This window comes from Pan troglodytes, chromosome 5, assembly GCF_028858775.2.
Source record: "Pan troglodytes isolate AG18354 chromosome 5, NHGRI_mPanTro3-v2.0_pri, whole genome shotgun sequence".
Taxonomy (NCBI): domain Eukaryota; kingdom Metazoa; phylum Chordata; class Mammalia; order Primates; family Hominidae; genus Pan; species Pan troglodytes.
In genome coordinates, this window is record NC_072403.2 from 40,409,932 (window position 1) to 40,420,137 (window position 10,206).

Here is a 10,206-nt window from a genome sequence, read left to right on the forward strand (position 1 = left end):
GCAAAATGGGGGAGTAGCCCCTACTTCATAGTTTTGTTGGGAAGATAAATGACAAAGCACCTAGCCCATAGTAGACCATAAGGACACTGAGCCAGGTGATAAATGTGAGGGAAGTGGGAGGAAGCTGGATGAGTTGCTTTGCCCAGGAGAGTGGGTGGTGGGTCCTGGTCACCCCCAGCATGCCCACAGACACCAATGCACACCCTCTTCCCATCACGCACGGGGGTCTCACACCCACTCACAGGAGCTCACATCTTCACAGACAGCACTGCTGAGGCCTTCAGGAAACAGAAACAGGAGCCAACCAACCTCTCTTCCACCCTGTTAGCTGCAAAGCCCTGCTCTGCAACAGAGCAAAAGGATGCGAAAGATGCCTTCCCCACTCCGGTCCTGCATGTAGAACCTCTTTAGCACCGGCCTTGCCGCCTGCCTCTCAGCCCGAACAGCGACAGGGAAGATGAGGTGGCTGTTCTAGCCCCTCCTTGATTTTGAAGACTCACTATCTCTCTCCCAGAAGCATCTACCAATCAATTATCCCTTGCCCTTTAGGCTCAGCCCAAAGCCACCTCCTCCAGAAACCCTCCCTTGACTACTCCAGGCCCTGTGACCACAGCCGCATTTGACCATTGATGACCTCGGGGCTGTGCCATTCACTGCGCAGACACTGGGGACATGTCAGTTCTCTAGTATCTTTATTATCCATTCCCAGGGGCACTCCTGGCTCCCCAACTCAGGGGTGCAGATGTCTCCCTGCACCATGCCAGGTGTGGTGCAGAATGGGAGGCAGGGGGATGGAGCAGAGAGAGGCCTGGACTGCCTGTGGCCTTTGTCGAGTCACTGCCCTTCTGTAGGCTCTGCTCTGGAAATGCTGGGGTCAGAGGCAGGTGTTGGGGAGCAGCCTTGTCTCCCTCTGTCCTCCAGGGGAGCAGCTGGGCCTGAGGAGGAAGCACCCCTGCCCCAGGGTCCCGAAGGCCCCAGAGGACCCATATCCCCCTGGGGAGCAGTTGGTTGCCCCTCCCTGACCTTGGGCTCTGGAAGGTCAGAGCAGCAGAGCAGACTGCCCATTTTCCCCCATCTCAGGGCCTGGCTGAGGCAGGGCAGGCAGAAGAGAGGCCCCTGAGGGCGGGTTTCAGGCCCTGGGCCAGGCACTCAGATGGGGTGCACGAACTGGTAGACGAGGCGCTGGGAGATGTCTGGCTTCCGGATGATGCCCTTCTTGTAATACTGGCGGATGGAGCGGCTCAGCTTGTCGTAGTTCATGGCGGGACGGTTCTTGCGGATGCCCCACAGCCGGGCCACCTGGGCTGAGTCCTCAATTTTGAAGATGCCTAGAAGAGCAGGAGGGTCCCGAGAGAGCCAGTGGTATGAGTGAGGTGGCAAGAAGGAGAAAGACGCAGACCACCAGGTCAGCCTCGTGGCGAACCAAGGGACCCCGTGCAGAGGCCTCCCCCTGCTCGGGTGGGGCGGGGTGTGGGGGCCCAAATGCCTACTCCCAAGGTGTAGTTGCGGTGAGGTTAAAGAGACGTGTGCAAAGCAGGTGCCACAGGCCCCAGTGAATGGCAGAGAATACTCTGGAGTCACAAACCTCCCGGTACAGGTGAGCCTGTGTACCTTAGTGCGTTCCCTGGGGCCCTGCAGGCCTGGCCCTTGCCAACTCCTGCTTCTGTGTGGGGTTTGCATGACCTAATGCAAAGTCCTGTGTGGCTCCCAGCAGTGCCCACGGCTCACTTGGCAAGAGCATCCCTTCCCCATTACAGTTGTCTCTGTAGTTCCCAAGCCTGAAACAACCTCTTTGCTATTCTCAGGCAGTTCGGCCTGTGCAGCCCTCTCTGGCAGGATTAATTAATATGAGATGGTGGAGGGAGAGTGGATTTGGAGCTCGTTCCAGGCGCTGTGCAGTACTAAAACTCCTAAGTGAGACAGAGTCTAGCAGGAGACAGATGTGGACACAGATTGCACACAGACCCCAGGGCTGTCCCATGAGAGCTGCATATTTGGCATCTAGGACAAAGGTGGGGATCAGCTTCACCCCTCTGCCCGCCCCTGCCCCCATGCACCGTGCCTGGCAGGAGCCCCCACAACCTCCATGCTCGCTGGCCCTGCAGCGCCCTTTGGGCACCCTGCTCACCCTTCTCCTTGTTGAGCCACCTAATGAAGCGGCCATAGCTGTGGGGCTTGAGTAGCAACTCCTTGAGGAACTGCCACAGGTGGATGGGCTGCCCGGAGCATGATGAGTCCACCTCGCTGTCGGTCCAGCTCTCCTCACTGGTCGAGGCTGGGTGGCCAGGGAGGGTGGTGGTGAGTGGGAATGGGAGGCCAGTCCCTGCTTCAGTGGCAGCCACCCCTCCACCCCACCCGAGCCCCCGCCTCCACCCTGCCGCTGCCTGGCTCACCACAGTAGTGAATCGCCCCAGGTGAAGTCCGCTCTTTCATCCAGGCCGCTGCAGGGCAAGGAGAGGGGGTTGGGGACCCAGGAGAGGCCCCGAGGGTGGAGGAGGGGAGGCGTTTGGGTGGGACTGTGGGGCCACAGGAGCCCCTCTGTGGCTGGGGGTTGCCCCTGTGGCTCCCTGCCTCCTGCCAACCTGGGGAGGCAAGCTGGTTACAAGAAGCTGCTTCCTGGAAGAAAATTCAGGATTTCAGAGCTGGGAGGGGCCGTAAAGGGCTTGCATGCAACCCCTTGTTCAGATGAGGACATCTGACATGGGGGCTTGCCTGGGCTGGGGCGGGGCACTGGTCTCTGACAGGGTCCTATGAGTGGGTCCTGTTTCTTACTCCTTGACTCAGGCACCACCTCCTCCAAAGCACTGTGCAGGCAGCAGTGGGTGCCCACTGAGATCAAGACAATTTAGACACTCAGGGGCTGACACGCAGCCATTAGAAATTTAGGGCAGGCCGGGCGTGGAGGCTCATGCCTGTAGTCCCAGCACTTCAGGAGGCCGAGGTGGGTGGATTGCTCAAGCCCAGGAGTTTGAGACCAGCCTGGCCAACATGGTGAAAACCCGTCTCTACCAAAAAATACAAAAATTAGCAGGGTGTGGTGGTGCACCTGTAGACTCAGCTACTCAGGAGATTGGGGTGGGAGGATCCAATGAAACCGGGAAGTCGAGGCTATAGTGAGCTGTGACTGTGCCACTGTACTCCAGCCTGGGCAATAGAGTGAGACCCTGTCTCAAAAAACAAAAACTAAAATTAAAACAGGGCCACTGTGGACATGGACAGGGGCAATACCCAAGACATACTGTGGTGTGCAGAGCAGTGTAATACTCTGCTACTACTTATGTCAAAAAAAAAAAAAAAGAATAAGAACTGCATATATGTATATGTGCTTGAATATTCATAGACTTTCCCTGGAAAGATACTCAAGAAACTGGTAACAGTGGTTCCCTCTAGGGAGGGGATTGGAAGCTGGGGGTCGGGAGCGGGAGGGGGAAACTGTTCATGGTACACTACTTTTCACTGTGGTCTATTTTATAACATGCACATTTATTACTTCTTTAATAAAAAAAAAAAACAAAGAAAACCAGACAAAATTTTAAAAGGAAAAAGGACTTCCTAGTATCCACGTTTGTCCCCAGCTCTGACATCCTGCATCCTCACAGTCTGACTTCTACCTTTTAACCTCCCAGGTGCTCTGTCCCAAAGCTCTGGGGCCTTGACCAGGGCTGGGAGTGGGTTGGGGTGAAGAGTGCACCAGGATCCAGGAGGCAGCTGAAACTGGGGCTGAGATTCAGAGTGGAGTCCAGTTGGGGGCCAAGGGGCTGCTGCCCTAGCAGAGGGCAACCTCCTAGCCAGCATCCTGTCCCTGGCTTGGAGCCTGGGAGGGGCTGCTCCCAGCCATGCCACATCCTACCTGACTTCCAGATGTCCAGGTGGGCGTGCAGCACATCCCCACCCAGGGGCGAGCGCTGGCGGAACTGCTCCTCCGACATGGCGCACAGCTCCTTGCCCGCCAGCTCCTGGAAGGCCTTGCCCACGGGGGGCAGCCGGTATTGGTGCTCTGTCCACAGGAGCCACTTCTGCACATTGCTGGAGCTCCAGTCCATGGGATCTGGGCAAGAGGCATCCCCTCAGCTCAGGGGCGGCCTGAGAGCACCACCCTGCTGTGATGGGGCACCCATGGGAACCTGTGGCCTGAGACCATGTGCTCTTGGGGATGGGGATAGGTCAGCCCCAGACAGGCCCCTGAGGGCCCCTGTGGAAGTGGGTACCCAAGAAGAGAGTGGGGCGAGAGGAAGGAACCAGGGCCCTAAAAAATGAACTTGGTTCAGGGCAGGGTAACCTGGTGCATCTGTACTGCCCGCCTCACCCAGGCCTTGGGTCCTCCCAGATCCCTCCAGCCTCTTCAAAGGACCTTTCGAGGGAGCCTCAGCCGTGGAGGGACAGTGACACTCTACCAGAAACACCTGGGCTTCTCCATCAGGTACTTCTTGCCTTTCCCAAACCCCTCAAGGAACCAGAGAAACACCTACCTGGGAATTAGTCTTAGAACCCCACCATTCTCTCCAGCCCCTGTATCTTACAGATGAGGAAACTGAGGCACAGGGCACTCCATCCCCTTGTCCTCCACGGAATAAAGGGCTAGACGCACAGGAGCTGCTCCAGGCACATGTGTTGAATAAGTAAATGGCAGGGCACAGGGTGGTCATGGGGCAGCCACAGGCCCCAGAGGCCAGGAGGGGAGCCCTTGGCTAGGTCCTAGATGTCCCCCTGGGGTGCTGCTCTGGGGTGAGCCTCATAGGCCTATAGGTGGGGGATAGGCTGGTGGGCATGGTCAAAATGGGGCCTCCAAGTGAACGCCGTGGTCCAGCCAGTGTCCCAGCTGGGTGACCTGCAGGCTGGGCTGCCCCTACTTAATAAGCCCATTTTCCTCCCCGAGGTCAAAGCCATTTGTTTCTGTTCCCATTGTTGAGGGAGCAGGGCCCTCCCCTCCCTAGCCCTGTGGGTGGGGAGGAGGTCTGTGGGAGAACTCCTGGAGTCGGCCTGGCATGGGCATTGGGAAACTTGGGGCATCGGCAGGAGCAGCTTCAAATGCGGACGTCAACGGGGCGGCTTTGGGGGCAGGGGCCGGGCCTGAGGGATGCGTGAAGACCCCTGCTTCCCAGGGAAAGCTGCACAGAGTTCAGTGCTGCAACGCCAGGGCCTGAAGATGAGGGACATGGGTCAGGACTGCCTGAAGCTGGAGAGGCGACAGTAGGACAGAGGACTAGAGACTCAGCAGCCCCGCCACCCACAGCATCAGCTCCATAATCACGCCTTCCAGGTCTGGCTGACAGACACATGTACGCCAGGCCCTAGGAGGTCCCCTCCTCATCGGGGCCTTCTGTCCCACCAGAACAGTGACACATTTCTCTATTTATTTGTGATCTGTGTCCCTCACTATCATGTCAGCCCTTCAAACACAGGGGCTGTGTTGTGTTCACCACTCAATTCCCCCGTCCTAGAATAAGGCTTGGCATATTAGGAACTGCTTTTCAGCCCAGAGAGGTAGCTCATGCCTGTAATCCCAGCACTTTGGGAGGCCAAGGCAGACGGATGACCTGAGGTCAGAAGTTTGAGACCAGCCTGGCCAACATGGTGAAAACTCCGTCTCTACTAAAAATATAAAAATTAGCAGGGTGTGGTGGCAGACACCTGTAATCCCAGCTTCTCAGGAGGCTGAGGCAGGAGAATCGCTTGAACCCAGAGGCAGAGGTTGCAGTGAGCTGAAATCACACCACTGCACTCCAGCCTCAGTGATAGAGTGAGACCCTGTCAAAAAAAAAAAAAAAGAAGAAGAGGCTGGGCGCGGTGGCTCACGCTAGTAATCCCAGCACTTTGGGAGGCCGAGGCAGGCAGATCACGAGGTCAGGAGATCGAGACCATCCTGGCTAACACGGTGAAACCCTGTCTCTACTAAAAATACAAAAATTAGCCGGGCGTGGTGGCGGGCACCTGTAGTCCCAGCTACTCGGGAGGCTGAGGCAGGAGAATGGCTTGAACCCGGGAGGCAGAGCTTGCAGTGAGTGAGCCGAGATTGCACCACTGCACTGCAGCCTGGGCAACAGAGCAAGACTCCATCTCAAAAAAAAAAAAAAAGAAGAAGAAGAAAAAGAAAAAAAAGAAATGCTTATTGTTGAACAACTGTCTATTGAGCATCAATTATATTCAAGGTGCTATCCTAGCATCTGGGGATGGATTGATGAGCAAAACAAATGAAAATCCCTGCCTTTGTGGAGTGTACATTCTAGTGGAGGACACAGAGAGTGAGCGAGATCAACAGATATGGTGCGGCATGTCCGAGGAGTGTAAGTGCTATGAGAGGAAGCAGGTGAGAACAGCAGGTAGAGATGTGAGCAGAAATTTTTCTTCTTTCTTTTATTTTTCATTTTTTTGTTTGTTTTCTTTACCATGTCCTGTGCTCATGGGCAGCAATTTTAATGGAGGGGTCAGGGAAGGCCTCATGCGGATGGTGCCATCTGAGCCAAGATCTGAAGGAAGTGAGTCACACAGATATTTGGGGGAAGAGCGCTCTAGGCTGAAGAAGCAGCAGCGTAGCAAATGTTGTGGGAACAGCAAACAGGCCAGTGTGGCAGGAGCAGAGTGAATGAGGGGAGAGCGAAGTCCAAGAGGAGGTGGGGGACACAGAGCTTGAATTCATATCATCCAGCACCTACCAGTGGGGACCCTAGGCTGGCATGGTTGGGACACTAGAGGTGGACAGAAACCTTCCTGGCCCAGGCTCACAGCTGACTGTGTGTAGAAGTGCCAGCATTCCCAAAGCTGCCCGAGGCTGGGCCAGAGGTGGCCAGAGTCCATCCAGCAGTGCCCCGACCCACCCCAGCGACCTCAGCCTTGCCTGTGACCCGTCTTACGGAAGCAGGCACATGGAGAGGGCTCACCTGCGGTGATGTTGAGCAGCTTGCAGGCCGTCTCGATGTCCTTGAGCACTTCGCCCACCACCATGGACTGCACCTGCTCCAGCGAGTGCTCCTCCAAGGTCAGCCCGCCGGGCACCAAGTCCAGGCTGCCCCCTGGGGCTTGGCTGTCAATGACCGGGCACTGCTCAGGCTCCTCAGGTGGCTCCTCCCGACTGCTGGCCCCAGGGGCCTTGACTGCCCAGCTGCTGTCCTCAGGGTACAGCATGTCAAAGTAGGAGAGGTAGAAGGCGGACAGGCCCTGCTCGGGCATGGCGGGTGGACTGGGACTCCAGTCCCGTCTCTCGAGACCCACTGCCCCCGCTGCCGCCTTCTCCAAGCCTGTCCGCGACACCGTGTCGGGGGGCAGCAGGAGGTGGCTGGGGGACACGCTGCTCAGACCCGGGCTGGCGCTGCCCATGCCGCTGCTGTTTGGGCTGGCGGCTGTGTCTACGGAAATGAAAGAGGACTCAGGTTTGACTGCTTCTCCATCCCTGTGGGGGCCGCTAAGCTGGTTATGGGGATGAGGGGCCCTGTGGACAGTGGGCTGGGCCTGGGACAAAGTTGGGGGCTTCCGGGTCATTGGGCAGCCACGACATGGTTGGGCAGACAGGCCTTCTGGCTGGGAAAGACAGCGAGGTGGGAGTGGGTGCAGGACTGGAAATAGATCGCTCCCTCAATCCCCAAGGAAGCCAGGCTGGCTGGGAGCAGCAAAGCTCCACACATGTACTGTGCTTAAAACAGCCTTCTGAGGTTCCTGACCTCATTCAGCCCTCACAATGGAAGGCATGATTGCGCCATTTGGCGGATGAGCAAACTGAGGTGGGAACAAGGGGCCCTCAGTGTCCAAATCTTTCCTGATATAGCAAAGCTTGTTTTTCTTCTGCCCTTGACAAGGATAGGAGTGGAAGTGGCAGGCAGAGGCCACCATCCTAAAGGTGGCCATCATCTTCACCAGCAGGGGAAAGACGAGAGGAACAAGGCGGGGTAGAAACCCTCCCACACGCCGGGGAGTAGGCCAGCCCTTGCCCTCCCACAGGGCTATCTGGGGGATCTAAGTAAACTCAACACTCTCAAGGTGGCCACTGAGCAAGAGCTCACAGGTGTGTGTGTCCCAATACCCCAGGCTGGGTGCATGGTACCCACCTCCCCTTACCCTCCCTCAGAAGGTGCTGCCCCCAGGGCCCCTTCCAGCTCCCAGTGCTCTCTACTTTCCCCGATGCCTGGAGGAGCATGCGGCCACCCGGAGGCAGTGCCACATGCCAGGCTTTCCAGGAGGAGCCAGGGTGGTTGTGAGATGGGGCAGGGCTCCAGGGAACACCTAAAACCCTTAGCAACTCAGCCACCTGCTCCTCACTGCTGCCCCAAGGCCCTCCGGGGGAGCCATCTGGCCTCAACACAAGCAGTCAGAGGCCTTGCTCCCCACGGGCCGCCCTGGCTTGGTTTTGCCCAGGCCCTTTTCCCTGAACCCAATAGCAGAGTGCACAGTTTGGGTGAGAAGGGGGACTGGAGAGGTGCGCAAGCACTGAAACCCCAGGACATTCTGGGATGGCAGTGATGTGGGGGCCTGAGACTTAAGAATACATCAAGACAGGCTCAGTGCAGTAGCTCGTGACTGTAATCCTAGCTCTTTGGGAGGCCGAGGCGGGCAGATCACCTGAGGCCAGGAGTTCGAGACCAGCCTGGCCAACATGGTGAAACGCTGTCCCTACTAAAAATACAAAAATTAGCTGGGCAAGGTGGTGGGTGCCTGATTCTCTTGTCTCAGCTACTCGGGAGGCTGAGGGAGGAGAATCACTTGATCCCAGGAGGCGGCTGCAGTGAGCCGAGATCGTGCCACTGCACTCCAGCCTGGGTGAAAGAGCAACACTCCGTCTCGGAAAAAAAAAAAAAAAAAAAAAAAAACACACACACACAAAGAATACGTCAAGCCAGAGGCAGAAGATTACCAACAGATATACGCTCCTAATAATACAGAGAACCAGTTAGGGAGGAGGAAAGGAGCAGATAAACCTGTTAAGGGCAAGTTAATTTGTGTCCTTTCTCGAGGGTTATTTATAGTTTCAAGCAGTGGTTCTCCAAATGTGCCGTCTGGGCCAGCAGAACCAGCGCCACCTCGGAGCTTGCTAGAAACTTGAATTCTCAGGTGGTTCACAGCCACTGAATCAGCAGCTCTGGGGGAGACTCCGCAGTCTGGTTTAACTGGCCTCTGGGTGATTCTCGTGCATGTTCAAATTTGAGGATCTTTGCTTTAAAGGTAACTGGCCAGTTGGGGGGAAGGCTTTAATCAAAGCACTGAAATCCTCTCTCACAGTGACATTTATGGTGCCCTACTGGGACAGCAGGCGGGGAAGGGGGCTCCCTGATCCATCTCCAGTTACCCTGTGAGACTGACCCGCGCAGCCTCCGTATGCAGCTGGCATTTGCTTCTGCAGGTGGGACAAGGGAAAGAACCCAGTCTGGAAGACACCTCCACTTCGGTAGGGCCACAGCTAGCCCATTCAATTTCACACAACTCAGAAAATGACATCCCTTCCACCTGGATAGCATAGCTTGACGAATGGAGCCTAGGTAGAATTTCAGCTTCCTCTGCCCACCCTCCTTGTGCAGTGCCCAACCTTCCCAGTGTTACATGGCAGCCCTGCAGCTTCCTGTGGTGGAGAAAATGCCAGCAGGAGGGAAGGGTGTTCCCTTTGATTTCAACTCTCCCATTCAAGGGCTCCTTTAAGTGACAAGGAAGAAAAGGTCAGGGTGGGGTGGGGTGGGCAGAGACCAAGGCGGGGCTGGGGATGTGGGGGACAGAGGGCAGACCTGGAATCATTTCAAGTCCTTCTGTGCAAACACTCGTGTGTGCTGTGGGCCCACATTATTTACTCAGGCAGTGCCAACAGCTCGCTCTGCCCCTGGGCCCCACCCTGCCTGGTGCCCATGCCCTACCCGCTAGGTGGCTCCACCCCTGGGGACCCCCCCCGCAGCCCCCCACCCCTCCTTCATCACCCCCTGCCTGCCTCCTGCCCCGTCCACATCCCCAGAGCCCCCATGCCTGCCACGTTAGGACAGTCTCTGCCAACACCCTGGGCGCCATGCCAGGGAGACAGAAGCTTTTCCAAGAAGCAGAACTCGCTTCCCTTGTGGCCCTCCTGTTTGCTTGGCCTCAGCCACAGGTAGGACAGGAGGCAGCTGCTGTGTTTCAGGCATGGTTGTGTGGGGTCGGTGGGGATGAATGGGCAGGGCAGGTGGCAGCTTTTGCCAGGAAGGCATATAATGACACATCCTTGACACATTTGCTGAGTGCATGTGAAGCCCTCACATC

General features: G+C 56.7%; 1 protein-coding gene across 2 annotated transcripts; it reads right to left on the reverse strand.

Annotated features, from left to right (window-relative positions):
- Positions 1–675: 675 nt before the first annotated feature.
- On the reverse strand, positions 676–9,859 carry SPDEF (SAM pointed domain containing ETS transcription factor). 2 transcript variants are annotated; one of them, XM_016955275.4, is made up of 5 exons: positions 6,879–9,859; positions 3,851–4,048; positions 2,394–2,441; positions 2,129–2,275; positions 676–1,328 (listed from the first exon to the last, which is right to left on the reverse strand). In XM_016955275.4, the coding sequence occupies exons 1-5, from the start codon at positions 7,474–7,476 to the stop codon at positions 1,150–1,152; spliced, it is 1,170 nt and encodes a 389-aa protein (XP_016810764.2). In that variant the 5' UTR covers positions 7,477–9,859; the 3' UTR covers positions 676–1,149. The 2 variants fall into 2 exon arrangements, with proteins under 2 accessions (XP_016810764.2, XP_016810765.2); XM_016955276.4 differs by lacking the exon at positions 2,394–2,441.
- Positions 9,860–10,206: the final 347 nt, after the last annotated feature.